General features: G+C 53.9%; 3 protein-coding genes across 3 annotated transcripts in view; 1 reads left to right on the top strand and 2 right to left on the bottom strand.

Moving 5' to 3' along the window:
- LOC141476793 (junction-mediating and -regulatory protein-like) overlaps positions 1-17,123 on the top strand; it is a 221,418-nt gene that overhangs the window by 63,593 nt on the left and 140,702 nt on the right. The gene's annotated exons all lie outside the window — the stretch shown is intronic.
- Positions 521-4,471, bottom strand: LOC141476726 (adenosine 5'-monophosphoramidase HINT1-like). The gene is given in 6 exon segments (XM_074165532.1): positions 521-854; positions 1,660-1,764; positions 3,245-3,274; positions 3,276-3,498; positions 3,534-3,646; positions 4,457-4,471. Coding segments are annotated over 6 exon segments (651 nt in total). The 3' UTR covers positions 521-689.
- LOC141476725 (adenosine 5'-monophosphoramidase HINT1-like) lies at positions 10,565-14,518 on the bottom strand. Its single transcript, XM_074165531.1, is given in 6 exon segments — positions 10,565-10,904; positions 11,710-11,814; positions 13,292-13,321; positions 13,323-13,545; positions 13,581-13,693; positions 14,504-14,518. Coding segments are annotated over 6 exon segments (651 nt in total). The 3' UTR covers positions 10,565-10,739.

Genomic DNA, 17,123 nt, shown 5'->3' with positions numbered 1-17,123 from the left:
AGAGCCAGGACAGCTGACCCAAATCGACAAAAAGAGATATTCCACTGTGCTATGGAAGCACCACAGCTGCCATTGGGACCGATTGTTTTCTCCCACCATATCCCTCCTCGGCAGAAAAGGGATATCAACGGGGCCTTATCATCGCACAGCCGTTGATAAAGCGCTCCAACGGGAGTTGGATGCTTCCAACACATTGCACTGTGCCGAAAGCACCCTTGTACGGCATGCCTGTAGCGTCACATACGGTATTTTCTACAGTTGTTGCAGCAGCAGCCTCCACTGGCTTTATGTACGTTTGCGTACCGCTCCCAAAGAGCGAAGAGTTTGCTTCCTACAAGAGGCAGGAGACTGCTAAGCGGTTCCAGCGTCACGCTTCAAATGACTGGCCAAATCACCGTCTATCTATAGAACGCTGCTAACAGACTGAAACACTCCACATACTTACACTCCGGGGAGACACCGTTTTAACTTGCAGAACTATTTCCCCTCAGTAAGACGCGCACAAGACAGAGATGATATCCCCATGCTAAATCTTTATTTGTGCAACTGCTGCTCGCAGCTTTTATTACCTTCCACAGACACACGTCACAAAAAATTCGACATCAACAGTGGCTAGATCGACGGGCAACAGGCGAGATCCATTCAGCGGCGATTTGTACACGTGCAGCAACTCTTGCGGTGCACAAATCTTAACCAGGCGGCCAGCCCAACTGACGGCCACCCAGAATACGTAGATGTACGCGACACACAGGCTGCCCACCCTCGGGCCCTTCATCCACAACCATCCGGAATCCATTGGCCAGGCCCAGGTGAGCAGCACGCTTCTTGCCAACAGTCATTAAATGCCCAAGCAGCTGGAGAAGGAAGCACAAAACCATAAATAACTACAATAAAAAGCCACACACAAAGAGGGGAGAGGGCAGGGAGGGAAGGAATGAGAGCAGAGCGCCACCCAGAGAAACCAGTTAGCCAATTCCTAGCAATTCAACCACTGCGCTTCAAATTACTGTCTGTCCGCCTGCAACTGACATTTTCCAAGCAAAGCCACAAAGACCGATTACGCACACTATAGGGGGCAAAAAAAGGGCTATGCAATTGCTTGCAAGCTAGACGGGTAACGGACTACAAAACAGCCACAGAAGCTAAGTTTGTCTCCGGGTTAAAGCCCCCCATTACCTCTTCAGGCAACATAAGCAACTCGGGTGGAAAATAAGCTTCAGGCTGCCTTTTGCGTGGGTTTACAAAGTCTCCGAACTTGACTTTTATAGCTAAAAGTGAAGCACCCAGCACCCCTCAACCAGCTTCGCCCTTCCTCACCCCTGACCTGCCAAGAACCCCAAGCCCTCTTCTCCGTATTGGAAGAACTACTACTACTCTTACTCTAAACCGTGACAATAGGCATCAGACTGCGCTCCAAAACAACACTGCATTTTGCACCACAAGTACGTACCCAGGGGTGAGCATTGCTTTACGTCACTACTTTCAGTCAAAAAAGCTCAACTCCGTTACAAGCTAGAGGCAAAAGATTACAGCGCCAGAAAACCCAAAACAGCCTACCGCGCCCTATCGAGAGGAAAAGGGGGGATGGGAAAGAGTCTAGTAAATGAGGAACTAACGACAGGTACAGTCTAGCGTACAGAAAGCTCCCACAGTACTTACACATTCACCAGAATCTTCTGCTTCAGATAACCTGATAACTGGCTCCTTAGGCATGACTAGGAGAAGCGTCGGAGCTTGGGGGGAAAGATCACGGAACGCAAGGCACTGGAGGAAGAGTAAACAGTTAAAACGTAATTGGCTTCGGAGAAAGGTAATAACGGCTTAAGCAAATCAATGTGCCCCACTGAACTCCTACAGAAGCAGATTACCAGATCCCCCAAACACAAGCCGAAACGTTGAGTTTTCCTTACGCGACATTAAAGCTATCTGTACAAAAACACGCAACGTATTTACAGAGCCCCCTCCAGAGGTGGGATTCAGCACGCAGGACGACGGGGGCAAGGAGACGGGCCAGTACTTCAGATTAGCGACCTCCAGTATGTTTTAATCTGGGTCGATCGCTTCCTAAGCGGTTTGTCTCTTCGATGTGGTCCACACAGAGGCAGGAGACAAACGGCTTAACCGAACGGGCAAAGAATTTAGCAAAGTGGAACATCAGCGGCCATTCATTTTCCATGGTACAGGGAGCTCGAGCATTGAACAAAAGCATAAGCGCAGGCAGGAAGCCTGCAAGCGCGTAGTACGAGTCTGTCTTCTACATTGCACGTAAACCCTACCTTCAAAAGCAGAAGACATCCCTCACTGCTAGTCTTCGGCACTTGAACAACAAAATTATACGGGGTACTAACTGAAAGTTAACATCGTGTAGGCAAGGGCTGCATTCTTCCCCCCACAGGCCTAAGCGGCTCGCTCGAGTTCCTAGCACGTTGTGGAGCACCAGCATCCGTGAACCTCGCAAGCATGCTGTTATCACCGTCCCACTTCACCACAGAAACAAGATCTGGGAAGCTTTGGCAGCCTGCAGGATGACGGGTTTCTAGATTTTTATATTTACTTTTTTTTTTTTTTTTTGGAGAAAAATAAGAAGAGCTGTAATTCTTTGCTCCAATAATCCCGTTTGGGGGCTCAGCACCAAAGCCTAGCACAGCAGAGCTGCGAAATCTCGATAATGCTACTAGGAGGCGCATCAAGACCCGCATTTCTCCTGCGCGGAACTAACTCATTACGGTCACTACTCGGACGTTCACCGTTTACATACGTGCGCCTGGAATCCCCGAGGAGACTGACTGCGTGCGCTTAATCTAAGGTTTCAAGACTATCGTCCTACACGAGGTAGGACCGCTCCCATCCCTCGGCAGCAAACTTTGCACGACTTGCAGTGCCAAAGGGATATCACGCGGCAAACGTCTGCGGCTGCCACCAAGTGCGTTACCGTCAGAGGCCCTCCTCTACGCACGCGCGCACACGGCACGGCGAGGCTGGGAACCGAGGCGAGCCGGCCAGCTCCAGCAACCCAGTACGCGCCGCGGCAGCCGCGGGGGCACCGAAGAAGCGCGATGTTATAGGGATCGTGCAGTAGAGAGCGCCACAACCCAGAGAGGCCCCGTCCGTCCCCCGTCCCTCCACCCGCCCTGCCGCGCTCCCGGGCACCGCGTCCTCGGCTCAGGGTGCCTGCGAGCGCGGGGGGAGGGGAGGGGAGGGGGGAAGGGAAGAGGAACCGCGCACAGAGCAAAGCCGCGGCTACCTCCTCGTCCTCGTAGGCGACGTTGGCGGGGAAGCGCCTTGCCGATGATCTTTCCGAAGACAGCAGTGGCGCCACCGGGCCAGGCGGCCCGCGCCCCAATAAGCTCGTCAGCCACGACAACGCCCGTTGTCGCCCCCGCGCTTCCTCCGCTCGGCCAGGCCCTCCGCGGCGCCCATTGGGCCGCCAGATCGCCGCCGGCCGACCCCGCGTCTCGATTGGCTGTCTCGTCTGTCGTTTTCGCTTGTTCCCGTCCCCTTGGCGGGTCCGCCCTCGTCGACCCGGTGCTTACCGGGGCTCAGGGAGCTTGCGTGCCCTCGGGGCGCGGAGGGATCCGACCTGGGGGTGGAGGGAGAAGACGTTGGCGAGTCCGCGGAGGGATCCGCGCCGTGTAGTGCTGCGACCCTGTGGGCGGGCAACGAGGTCTCAGAAGAGGCTGTCGTAGCTAGAAGTACTATTGGTTGTTACTTATTACCGCATCAAGTCTACCCCAAACGTGCTTGTGGCTTTTTGGTGCAGTCAAAGGACTGCTTTTGCCAGGGCAGGCCAGGCCTTAACTTTTCAGAACACTCCGCAGAACCAACAGAAGTCGCTCTAAATTGTTCCCTGAAAGCCCCACTTTGATTGCAGACGTTTCTAAGCTGCACGCCTCCTGGGACAAAATAAAATACAAAGCGTGTCTTCAGCACTGGTGGCTTGAGGGCTGGGGGGCAGATCGAGATAGGATTTGCGCTAAGCTGGGTAGGAGGCTCGTAGAAAAACAGGCAGCGCCCCCAAAGCTGCCCAAGGGTGGTCTCTGGTGCCCTGCACCCCCGGGGATAGCGAGCAATTTGATTGGTCTACACAACTGTATCGTAACACACATAACCCCTGCTTTCCTCTGTATCGGGCTCAGGGTATCCTTAGCCTTCTTTGCGGCAAGGGCACGTTGTCGGCTCACGTTCAACTTGGTGTCCGCCAGGAGCCCCCCCCACATCCTTTTCTGCAAAGCTGCTTTCCAGCCAGTCGGCCTCCGGCATCTACTGGTGCATGGGGTTGTTCCTCCCCAGGTGCAGGACTTGCGTGTGTTCAGGTTCCTCGGGTGGTCTCGAACCGGTTCGTTTCCTACGATGGGAGGGACTTTGTTCCCCCAGTCCCTGCCTTGAGGTTCGGGGACTTGAGAGCTGTGGGAACAGTGATTGCCAGTGAAAACGGAGGAGAAAAATCGTTGAGTACCTCGGCCTTCTCCATGTCGGTTGGCGCTAGATCTCCTGTCTTATTTATCGGAGGGGGGGTGGTGTAGGTTTTCTTTAGTCTTCCTTTTCTGACCAACGCAACTGTAGAAGCCCTTCTTCTGATTCTTCACATCCCTTGCCAAATTCAGCTCCAGCTGTGCCTTACCTTTCCCGATCCCATCCCTACACACCCGGGCAGCATGCCTATATTCTTCCCAGGATGCGTGTCTCTGCTTCCACTGCCTATGCATTTCCTTCTTGCGCTTCAGCTCGACCAGAAGGTCCTTGCTCAGCCGTGCTGGGCTCCTGCCTTCCTTGCCCGATTTCATAGAATCATAGAATCGTCTAGGTTGGCAGGGACCTTGCAGATCATCGAGTCCAACCATTAACCTAACGCTACCCAAACCACCACGCCTACCCGTCTTTTAAATACCCCCAGGGATGGCGATTCAACCGCTTCCCCGGGCAGCCTGTTCCAATGTTTGGTAACCCTTTCTGCGAGGGAAATTTTCCTAATATCCGTCCTAAACCTGCCCTGGCGCAACTGGAGGCCGTTTCCTCTTGTCCTATCGCTTGTTGCTTGGGAGAAGAGACCAACCCCTGCCTCGCTACAGCCTCCTTGCAGGTAGTTGTAGAGGGCGATAAGGTCTCCCCTCAGCCTCCTTTTCTCCAGGCTAAACAACCCCAGTTCCCTCAGCCCCTCCTCATAAGACTTGTGCTCTAGACTCCTCACCAGCTTGGTTGCCCTTCTCTGGACACACTCCGGAATCTCAATGTCTTTCTTGTAGCGAGGGGCCCAAAACTGAACACAGTACTCAAAGTGGGGCCTCACCAGCGCCGAGTACAGCGGGACGATCGCTTCCCTAGTCCTGCTCACCACACTATTCCTGACACAGGCCAGGATGCCGTTGGCCGCCTTGGCCACCTGGGCACGCTGCTGGCTCATATTCAGCCGGCTGTCCACCAACACCCCCAGGTCCTTACCGAGGGTGCACTCGATTCCCTCGTCCAGGTCGTTGATAAAGATATTAAACAGAACCGGCCCCAGTACTGAGCCCTGGGGAACACCGCTCGTGACCGGCCGCCAACTGGATTTAACTCCATTCACCACAACTCTTTGGGCCCGGCCATCCAGCCAGTTTTTTTACCCGGCGAAGAGTACGCCCATCCAAACCATGGGCAGCCAGTTTCTCCAGGAGGATGCTGTGGGAAACGGTGTCAAAGGCTTTACTAAAGTCTAGGTAGACAAATTTCTATTTTCCCATGTCTTACGCATGGGAATCCAGAGCTCTTGTGCTCTAAGAAAAAAACGTGCTTAAAGAGCTGCCAGCTCCCTTCTGCTCCTTCTGCACAGGGGCTTCCAACTCCTCCTGTTTGTCGCCCGTGCTGCGCGCACTGGTATAGAGGCACTTCAGTTGGGCTGTCGACCGCGTCACCTTTTTGGAGGATCAAGCCCCAATTCCTTTGCGGCATTTCTCGGGTGTTCCCCTGTTGGTTCCTAACGCATCAGCAGCCCCTGGCTCTTCCCTGTTGCTCAGAACTCCATCCCCTTCTCCCGCTGAGTCTAGTTTAAAGCCCTCCTTGTAAGTCTGGCCGGCTTGTTGGCAAAGACCCTCTTGCCCTGCTTGGTCAGGTGAATCCCATCAGCTCCCAACAGACCCGGCTTCTCAAAGGTACATCCGTGATCATAGAAGCCAAAACCTTGAGTATGGCAGCAGCTACGCAGCCAGGCAGTCACCTGTTCAATTCGTCTCCTCTTTCCTGGACCCCTTCCTCTGACTGGGAGGATAGAGGAGACCACCACCTGTGCTCCTGATCCTTTCAACATCGCTCCGAGGGACATCACATAGTCTCTTTGGAGGGTTCTAAGTTGCCTCGTCAGACCCTACACGGAATAGTAGGAGCGGATGATAATCTGTAGGGATCACCAGGCTCGGCAGCCTCTCGGTGATGCCACGAATGCGAGCTCCTGGCAGGCAGCAGACTTCTCTAGAGAAATTGTCTGGACGGCAAACGGGTGCTTCGGTGCCTCTCAGTAGGGAATCTCCAATTGCTAATACCTTACGTGCTTTTCTGGTGGCACTGGTTCCCATGCGGGTGGATGGGTCCGCTTTGCGTGGTTGGCTTGGCCAAGTTAACCAAGCTCACACCTACTCCATGACCTCTTTACAGCTGTTCCAGTTCCTCGTCACTTTTATTACCAAGTGAGAAAAAAAATGGAGACTAGAGCCTTTTTCTCACGAGAGCCTCTTATTGCTCAGAAAGAAGGCTTTTTCCCTTGAAATTTCCCCCCCTCAAAGTGACTGGATCCCCAGCTATTTCCCGACTTTCCTATCTCCAAAGCGTCCTGTTCCTAGCCCAGTCACTATCATTCCTCAAACCACCAACCCCCTTCACTTCTACACGGAGGAACCTGCCTTTCAGGCTTTGTGATGGGTTCACCTTGGCCGGCTGCCAGGGGCCCGCCCAGCTGCTCTCTCACTGCCCCTCCTCAACAGGGCAGGGGGAGAAAACAGGATGACAAAGTTCCTTCCTTCAGGAAACATCCACCTGCCGGATCCACGGGCAGCAGGGAAATACCTGCCCCGGGCAGCGCTTTGCCCCTTCTTAGTTAAAAACTGGCTGGAGGGCCGGGCCCAGAGAGTGGTGGTGAATGGAGTTAAATCCAGTTGGCGGCCGGTCACGAGTGGTGTCCCCCAGGGCGCGGTACTGGGACCCGTTCTCTTTAACATCTTTATCAATGATCTGGACGAGGGGATTGAGTGCACCCTCAGTAAGTTCGCAGACGACACTAAGTTGGGTGGCAGTGTCGACCTGCTGGAGGGTAGAAAGGCTTTGCAGAGGGATCCGGACAGGTTGGATCGATGGGCTGAGACCAATGGGATGAGGTTCAACAAGGCGAAGTGCCGGGTCCTCCACTTGGGTCACAACGACCCCAGGCAGCGCTACAGGCTTGGGGAAGAGTGGCTGGAGAGCTGCCCGGCAGAAAAGGACCTGGGGGTGTTGGTGGACAGCCGGCTGAACATGAGCCAGCAGTGTGCCCAGGTGGCCAAGGCGGCCAACAGCATCCTGGCCTGTATCAGGAACAGTGTGGCGAGTAGGACTCGGGAGGTGATCGTCCCCCTGTACTCGGCATTGGTGAGGCCCCACCTCAAGTACTGTGTCCAGTTTTGGGCCCCCTACCACAAAAAAGACATCGAGGTGCTGGAGCGGGTCCAGAGAAGAGCAACAAGGCTGGTGAGGGGTCTGGAGCACAAGTCTTATGAGGAGAGGCTGAGGGAACTAGGGTTATTCAGCCTGGAGAAAAGGAGGCTGAGGGGAGACCTTATTGCTCTCTACAACTACCTGCAAGGAGGGTGTAGAGAGGCGGGGGTCGGTCTCTTCTCCCAAGTCACGGGCGACAGGACTAGAGGAAACGGCCTCAAGTTGCGCGGGGGGAGGTACAGGCTGGATATTAGGAAATTTTTTTTCACTGAAAGGGTTATCAGACATTGGAATGGGCTGCCCAGGGAGGTGGTTGAAGCACCATCCCTGGAAGTGTTCAAAAGACAGGTTGACGTGGTGCTGGGAGACATGGTTTAGTGATGGTGTTGCATTTTGTTGTTTTGTGGGTGTTTATTTTTGTCAGTTAGGTTGATGGTTGGACAAGATGATCTTGAAGGTCCCTTCCAACCTAGAAGATTCTGTGATTCTGTGAAATATGTTTGCACAGGGGCGCCACCAGCTTCGCTGAGCTGCTCGGCTTTGGCCCGCGGCGAGTCCGGTGCCTAGCTGGCTGGAACCAGCTGTGTCCGGCGCAGGGCAGACCCTGGCCTCTTCTCACGGAGGCCACCCCCGCAGGCCGCACCTGGAGCACCGCGTCCAGTTCTTGTCCCCACAATTCAAAAAAAGGTGCAGACAGACTGGAGAGGGTCCCAAGGAGGGCCACGAAGATGATCAAAGGGCTGGAGAACCTCCCCTACCAGGAAACACTGAAGGAGTTGGGTCTTTTCTCCCTTGGAAAAGAGAAGGCTCGGGGAGAGGGGGGGGACGGGGACCTCATCACAGTATTGCAGTACTGAAAGGGTGGCTACAAAGAAGAGGACGGAGGCTTTGCCACAAAAGGTCCGACCAGATGATCTTTCGAGGTCCCTTCCCACCTGGGCTGCTCTAGGATTCTACGATTCTTCGGTGGATCACTGTTCAATAACCCTTTGCTCTCTCGGGTCTGGAGCAAAGCATGGGCAGCGTCGCCTGCGAGGCGAGACATAAATCCCACCGGGCGCCAGAGACTTCCAAAACCTACGGTAATCACCCCATGCCTAGCTGCTTCAAAACTCCCCTGCCCCCAGAAGCGGGAACACCTTCTAGATACCTCGGGGAGTTTACACAGGCGGAACAAGGGATGTTACCTAGCTCAGTCATCCAGTAAGCAAACACTGCACCAGTGCAGTTTCAAGGAAACACCACATGTCAGTTTCCATAAACTGCAGGCAAATCATTTCCATCTCCTCCCTGGGAAGATTAAATAAAGGCAAAGTCCTCGGGTTACTTACACGCCCGTGTCACCAAACTTCACCTGATCGCTTGGGGATATAGAAGAGATGAAGACCCCTTCCAGTGGGCGTCTCGGATGTCTCAGCAACACAGCGTTCAAGGGCAACGAAGGATGGCCCCGCTTTCCCCTGCCCATCTCCCTTTTTTTAATAGCTGTTAAAGAAAGGTGGAGTTTGCCATCTCCCTGCGATGTACTTTTGGTTTGGGTCTGGCTGGGATGGAGGTAACTTTCCCCATAGCAGCCCTCATAGTGCTGTGCTTTGTAGTTGTAGCTAGGAGGGTGTTGATAGCGCACCAAGGTTTTGGCTACTTGTCCTGGGTTGAGAGACACAGGACTATCTTTTCTTCTAATGCTGGGGAAAATTACACTTTTAGAAGACTCTAGTGTCTGAATTTGTGAAAATATTTACTTTATAGCCAGCCAGGCTCTGTGGGATTCAAGGCTAGTGTTTTCGAGCCTTGCCAGGTGCAGGGACAAGGAGGAGCAAGGCCTGGGCATTTGACCCAGGCTGGCCAACAGGAGTATTTCATACCATGAACGTCACATCCAATATAAGTTAGAAAAGTTTGCTGCGTAGCTCGCTCTCTCCCTGATGGCGGCGGTCCAGACAACTCCTTGCCCCGGTGCCGGAGCCCTGAGGCCTTCCCTTCCTCCTGAAGCCATTGCGCTCGCAGTGTCCGATACTTGCTATCCACTGCTGGGAGTGCACCGCTTCCTACTGATATAGATGGCTGAGTATAATTTCTGTATATCTTATATCAGTATCGGGATTAATACTGGTTCTTTAGTATTATTGTTAATTATTTAGTCTTAGCCTATTAAATCTATTTATACTTCAACCCTTGTGTTTTCTTTGTGTTCCCCGATTCCCCTTTCCGGGTGGGGAGGGGTCATCGGGTGATAGAATAATTGTCTAAACGACAATAGGTTGTTATGGGTTCTCTCAAACCATAACACTACTGCTGAGCAGCGCTCCCACAGCATGGAGGCTGTCTCTCCAACCACCCCCACCCCCCCAGTCCAGTAAGCTGGGGGTGGGCAAGAGGTTGGGAGGGGACAGAGCCAGGACAGCTGACCCAAATCGACAAAAAGAGATATTCCACTGTGCTATGGAAGCACCACAGCTGCCATTGGGACCGATTGTTTTCTCCCACCATATCCCTCCTCGGCAGAAAAGGGATATCAACGGGGCCTTATCATCGCACAGCCGTTGATAAAGCGCTCCAACGGGAGTTGGATGCTTCCAACACATTGCACTGTGCCGAAAGCACCCTTGTACGGCATGCCTGTAGCGTCACATACGGTATTTTCTACAGTTGTTGCAGCAGCAGCCTCCACTGGCTTTATGTACGTTTGCGTACCGCTCCCAAAGAGCGAAGAGTTTGCTTCCTACAAGAGGCAGGAGACTGCTAAGCGGTTCCAGCGTCACGCTTCAAATGACTGGCCAAATCACCGTCTATCTATAGAACGCTGCTAACAGACTGAAACACTCCACATACTTACACTCCGGGGAGACACCGTTTTAACTTGCAGAACTATTTCCCCTCAGTAAGACGCGCACAAGACAGAGATGATATCCCCATGCTAAATCTTTATTTGTGCAACTGCTGCTCGCAGCTTTTATTACCTTCCACAGACACACGTCACAAAAAATTCGACATCAACAGTGGCTAGATCGACGGGCAACAGGCGAGATCCATTCAGCGGCGATTTGTACACGTGCAGCAACTCTTGCGGTGCACAAATCTTAGCCAGGCGGCCAGCCCAACTGACGGCCACCCAGAATACGTAGATGTACGCGACACACAGGCTGCCCACCCTCGGGCCCTTCATCCACAACCATCCGGAATCCATTGGCCAGGCCCAGGTGAGCAGCACGCTTCTTGCCAACAGTCATTAAATGCCCAAGCAGCTGGAGAAGGAAGCACAAAACCATAAATAACTACAATAAAAAGCCACACACAAAGAGGGGAGAGGGCAGGGAGGGAAGGAATGAGAGCAGAGCGCCACCCAGAGAAACCAGTTAGCCAATTCCTAGCAATTCAACCACTGCGCTTCAAATTACTGTCTGTCCGCCTGCAACTGACATTTTCCAAGCAAAGCCACAAAGACCGATTACGCACACTATAGGGGGCAAAAAAAGGGCTATGCAATTGCTTGCAAGCTAGACGGGTAACGGACTACAAAACAGCCACAGAAGCTAAGTTTGTCTCCGGGTTAAAGCCCCCCATTACCTCTTCAGGCAACATAAGCAACTCGGGTGGAAAATAAGCTTCAGGCTGCCTTTTGCGTGGGTTTACAAAGTCTCCGAACTTGACTTTTATAGCTAAAAGTGAAGCACCCAGCACCCCTCAACCAGCTTCGCCCTTCCTCACCCCTGACCTGCCAAGAACCCCAAGCCCTCTTCTCCGTATTAGAAGAACTACTACTACTCTTACTCTAAACCGTGACAATAGGCATCAGACTGCGCTCCAAAACAACACTGCATTTTGCACCACAAGTACGTACCCAGGGGTGAGCATTGCTTTACGTCACTACTTTCAGTCAAAAAAGCTCAACTCCGTTACAAGCTAGAGGCAAAAGATTACAGCGCCAGAAAACCCAAAACAGCCTACCGCGCCCTATCGAGAGGAAAAGGGGGGATGGGAAAGAGTCTAGTAAATGAGGAACTAACGACAGGTACAGTCTAGCGTACAGAAAGCTCCCACAGTACTTACACATTCACCAGAATCTTCTGCTTCAGATAACCTGATAACTGGCTCCTTAGGCATGACTAGGAGAAGCGTCGGAGCTTGGGGGGAAAGATCACGGAACGCAAGGCACTGGAGGAAGAGTAAACAGTTAAAACGTAATTGGCTTCGGAGAAAGGTAATAACGGCTTAAGCAAATCAATGTGCCCCACTGAACTCCTACAGAAGCAGATTACCAGATCCCCCAAACACAAGCCGAAACGTTGAGTTTTCCTTACGCGGCATTAAAGCTATCTGTACAAAAACACGCAACGTATTTACAGAGCCCCCTCCAGAGGTGGGATTCAGCACGCAGGACGACGGGGGCAAGGAGACGGGCCAGTACTTCAGATTAGCGACCTCCAGTATGTTTTAATCTGGGTCGATCGCTTCCTAAGCGGTTTGTCTCTTCGATGTGGTCCACACAGAGGCAGGAGACAAACGGCTTAACCGAACGGGCAAAGAATTTAGCAAAGTGGAACATCAGCGGCCATTCATTTTCCATGGTACAGGGAGCTCGAGCATTGAACAAAAGCATAAGCGCAGGCAGGAAGCCTGCAAGCGCGTAGTACGAGTCTGTCTTCTACATTGCACGTAAACCCTACCTTCAAAAGCAGAAGACATCCCTCACTGCTAGTCTTCGGCACTTGAACAACAAAATTATACGGGGTACTAACTGAAAGTTAACATCGTGTAGGCAAGGGCTGCATTCTTCCCCCCACAGGCCTAAGCGGCTCGCTCGAGTTCCTAGCACGTTGTGGAGCACCAGCATCCGTGAACCTCGCAAGCATGCTGTTATCACCGTCCCACTTCACCACAGAAACAAGATCTGGGAAGCTTTGGCAGCCTGCAGGATGACGGGTTTCTAGATTTTTATATTTACTTTTTTTTTTTTTTGGAGAAAAATAAGAAGAGCTGTAATTCTTTGCTCCAATAATCCCGTTTGGGGGCTCAGCACCAAAGCCTAGCACAGCAGAGCTGCGAAATCTCGATAATGCTACTAGGAGGCGCATCAAGACCCGCATTTCTCCTGCGCGGAACTAACTCATTACGGTCACTACTCGGACGTTCACCGTTTACATACGTGCGCCTGGAATCCCCGAGGAGACTGACTGCGTGCGCTTAATCTAAGGTTTCAAGACTATCGTCCTACACGAGGTAGGACCGCTCCCATCCCTCGGCAGCAAACTTTGCACGACTTGCAGTGCCAAAGGGATATCACGCGGCAAACGTCTGCGGCTGCCACCAAGTGCGTTACCGTCAGAGGCCCTCCTCTACGCACGCGCGCACACGGCACGGCGAGGCTGGGAACCGAGGCGAGCCGGCCAGCTCCAGCAACCCAGTACGCGCCGCGGCAGCCGCGGGGGCACCGAAGAAGCGCGATGTTATAGGGATCGTGCAGTAGAGAGCGCCACAACCCAGAGAGGCCCCGTCCGTCCCCCGTCCCTCCACCCGCCCTGCCGCGCTCCCGGGCACCGCGTCCTCGGCTCAGGGTGCCTGCGAGCGCGGGGGGAGGGGAGGGGAGGGGGGAAGGGAAGAGGAACCGCGCACAGAGCAAAGCCGCGGCTACCTCCTCGTCCTCGTAGGCGACGTTGGCGGGGAAGCGCCTTGCCGATGATCTTTCCGAAGACAGCAGTGGCGCCACCGGGCCAGGCGGCCCGCGCCCCAATAAGCTCGTCAGCCACGACAACGCCCGTTGTCGCCCCCGCGCTTCCTCCGCTCGGCCAGGCCCTCCGCGGCGCCCATTGGGCCGCCAGATCGCCGCCGGCCGACCCCGCGTCTCGATTGGCTGTCTCGTCTGTCGTTTTCGCTTGTTCCCGTCCCCTTGGCGGGTCCGCCCTCGTCGACCCGGTGCTTACCGGGGCTCAGGGAGCTTGCGTGCCCTCGGGGCGCGGAGGGATCCGACCTGGGGGTGGAGGGAGAAGACGTTGGCGAGTCCGCGGAGGGATCCGCGCCGTGTAGTGCTGCGACCCTGTGGGCGGGCAACGAGGTCTCAGAAGAGGCTGTCGTAGCTAGAAGTACTATTGGTTGTTACTTATTACCGCATCAAGTCTACCCCAAACGTGCTTGTGGCTTTTTGGTGCAGTCAAAGGACTGCTTTTGCCAGGGCAGGCCAGGCCTTAACTTTTCAGAACACTCCGCAGAACCAACAGAAGTCGCTCTAAATTGTTCCCTGAAAGCCCCACTTTGATTGCAGACGTTTCTAAGCTGCACGCCTCCTGGGACAAAATAAAATACAAAGCGTGTCTTCAGCACTGGTGGCTTGAGGGCTGGGGGGCAGATCGAGATAGGATTTGCGCTAAGCTGGGTAGGAGGCTCGTAGAAAAACAGGCAGCGCCCCCAAAGCTGCCCAAGGGTGGTCTCTGGTGCCCTGCACCCCCGGGGATAGCGAGCAATTTGATTGGTCTACACAACTGTATCGTAACACACATAACCCCTGCTTTCCTCTGTATCGGGCTCAGGGTATCCTTAGCCTTCTTTGCGGCAAGGGCACGTTGTCGGCTCACGTTCAACTTGGTGTCCGCCAGGAGCCCCCCCCACATCCTTTTCTGCAAAGCTGCTTTCCAGCCAGTCGGCCTCCGGCATCTACTGGTGCATGGGGTTGTTCCTCCCCAGGTGCAGGACTTGCGTGTGTTCAGGTTCCTCGGGTGGTCTCGAACCGGTTCGTTTCCTACGATGGGAGGGACTTTGTTCCCCCAGTCCCTGCCTTGAGGTTCGGGGACTTGAGAGCTGTGGGAACAGTGATTGCCAGTGAAAACGGAGGAGAAAAATCGTTGAGTACCTCGGCCTTCTCCATGTCGGTTGGCGCTAGATCTCCTGTCTTATTTATCGGAGGGGGGGTGGTGTAGGTTTTCTTTAGTCTTCCTTTTCTGACCAACGCAACTGTAGAAGCCCTTCTTCTGATTCTTCACATCCCTTGCCAAATTCAGCTCCAGCTGTGCCTTACCTTTCCCGATCCCATCCCTACACACCCGGGCAGCATGCCTATATTCTTCCCAGGATGCGTGTCTCTGCTTCCACTGCCTATGCATTTCCTTCTTGCGCTTCAGCTCGACCAGAAGGTCCTTGCTCAGCCGTGCTGGGCTCCTGCCTTCCTTGCCCGATTTCATAGAATCATAGAATCGTCTAGGTTGGCAGGGACCTTGCAGATCATCGAGTCCAACCATTAACCTAACGCTACCCAAACCACCACGCCTACCCGTCTTTTAAATACCCCCAGGGATGGCGATTCAACCGCTTCCCCGGGCAGCCTGTTCCAATGTTTGGTAACCCTTTCTGCGAGGGAAATTTTCCTAATATCCGTCCTAAACCTGCCCTGGCGCAACTGGAGGCCGTTTCCTCTTGTCCTATCGCTTGTTGCTTGGGAGAAGAGACCAACCCCTGCCTCGCTACAGCCTCCTTGCAGGTAGTTGTAGAGGGCGATAAGGTCTCCCCTCAGCCTCCTTTTCTCCAGGCTAAACAACCCCAGTTCCCTCAGCCCCTCCTCATAAGACTTGTGCTCTAGACTCCTCACCAGCTTGGTTGCCCTTCTCTGGACACACTCCGGAATCTCAATGTCTTTCTTGTAGCGAGGGGCCCAAAACTGAACACAGTACTCAAAGTGGGGCCTCACCAGCGCCGAGTACAGCGGGACGATCGCTTCCCTAGTCCTGCTCACCACACTATTCCTGACACAGGCCAGGATGCCGTTGGCCGCCTTGGCCACCTGGGCACGCTGCTGGCTCATATTCAGCCGGCTGTCCACCAACACCCCCAGGTCCTTTTCTGCCGGGCAGCTTTCCGGCCACTCTTCCCCAAGCCTGTAGCATTGCCTGGGGTCGTTGTGACCCAAGTGCAGGACCCGGCACTTGGCCTTGTTGAACCTCATACCGCTGGCCTCGGCCCATCGATCCAGCCTGTCCAGATCCCTCTGTAGAGCCAGCCTACCCTCAAGCAGATCGACGCTCCCGCCCAACTTGGTGTCGGCTGCAAACTTACCGAGGGTGCACTCGATTCCCTCGTCCAGGTCGTTGATAAAGATATTAAACAGAACCGGCCCCAGTACTGAGCCCTGGGGAACACCGCTCGTGACCGGCCGCCAACTGGATTTAACTCCATTCACCACAACTCTTTGGGCCCGGCCATCCAGCCAGTTTTTTTACCCGGCGAAGAGTACGCCCGTCCAAACCATGGGCAGCCAGTTTCTCCAGGAGGATGCTGTGGGAAACGGTGTCAAAGGCTTTACTAAAGTCTAGGTAGACAAATTTCTATTTTCCCATGTCTTACGCATGGGAATCCAGAGCTCTTGTGCTCTAAGAAAAAAACGTGCTTAAAGAGCTGCCAGCTCCCTTCTGCTCCTTCTGCACAGGGGCTTCCAACTCCTCCTGTTTGTCGCCCGTGCTGCGCGCACTGGTATAGAGGCACTTCAGTTGGGCTGTCGACCGCGTCACCTTTTTGGAGGATCAAGCCCCAATTCCTTTGCGGCATTTCTCGGGTGTTCCCCTGTTGGTTCCTAACGCATCAGCAGCCCCTGGCTCTTCCCTGTTGCTCAGAACTCCATCCCCTTCTCCCGCTGAGTCTAGTTTAAAGCCCTCCTTGTAAGTCTGGCCGGCTTGTTGGCAAAGACCCTCTTGCCCTGCTTGGTCAGGTGAATCCCATCAGCTCCCAACAGACCCGGCTTCTCAAAGGTACATCCGTGATCATAGAAGCCAAAACCTTGAGTATGGCAGCAGCTACGCAGCCAGGCAGTCACCTGTTCAATTCGTCTCCTCTTTCCTGGACCCCTTCCTCTGACTGGGAGGATAGAGGAGACCACCACCTGTGCTCCTGATCCTTTCAACATCGCTCCGAGGGACATCACATAGTCTCTTTGGAGGGTTCTAAGTTGCCTCGTCAGACCCTACACGGAATAGTAGGAGCGGATGATAATCTGTAGGGATCACCAGGCTCGGCAGCCTCTCGGTGATGCCACGAATGCGAGCTCCTGGCAGGCAGCAGACTTCTCTAGAGAAATTGTCTGGACGGCAAACGGGTGCTTCGGTGCCTCTCAGTAGGGAATCTCCAATTGCTAATACCTTACGTGCTTTTCTGGTGGCACTGGTTCCCATGCGGGTGGATGGGTCCGCTTTGCGTGGTTGGCTTGGCCAAGTTAACCAAGCTCACACCTACTCCATGACCTCTTTACAGCTGTTCCAGTTCCTCGTCACTTTTATTACCAAGTGAGAAAAAAAATGGAGACTAGAGCCTTTTTCTCACGAGAGCCTCTTATTGCTCAGAAAGAAGGCTTTTTCCCTTGAAATTTCCCCCCCTCAAAGTGACTGGATCCCCAGCTATTTCCCGACTTTCCTATCTCCAAAGCGTCCTGTTCCTAGCCCAGTCACTATCATTCCTTAAACCACCAACCCCCTTCACTTCTACACGGA

This window comes from Numenius arquata, chromosome W, assembly GCF_964106895.1.
Source record: "Numenius arquata chromosome W, bNumArq3.hap1.1, whole genome shotgun sequence".
Classification (NCBI taxonomy): domain Eukaryota; kingdom Metazoa; phylum Chordata; class Aves; order Charadriiformes; family Scolopacidae; genus Numenius; species Numenius arquata.
The sequence above is the reverse complement of the archived record's forward strand: the minus strand, read 5'-3'. Positions and strand labels throughout refer to the sequence as shown.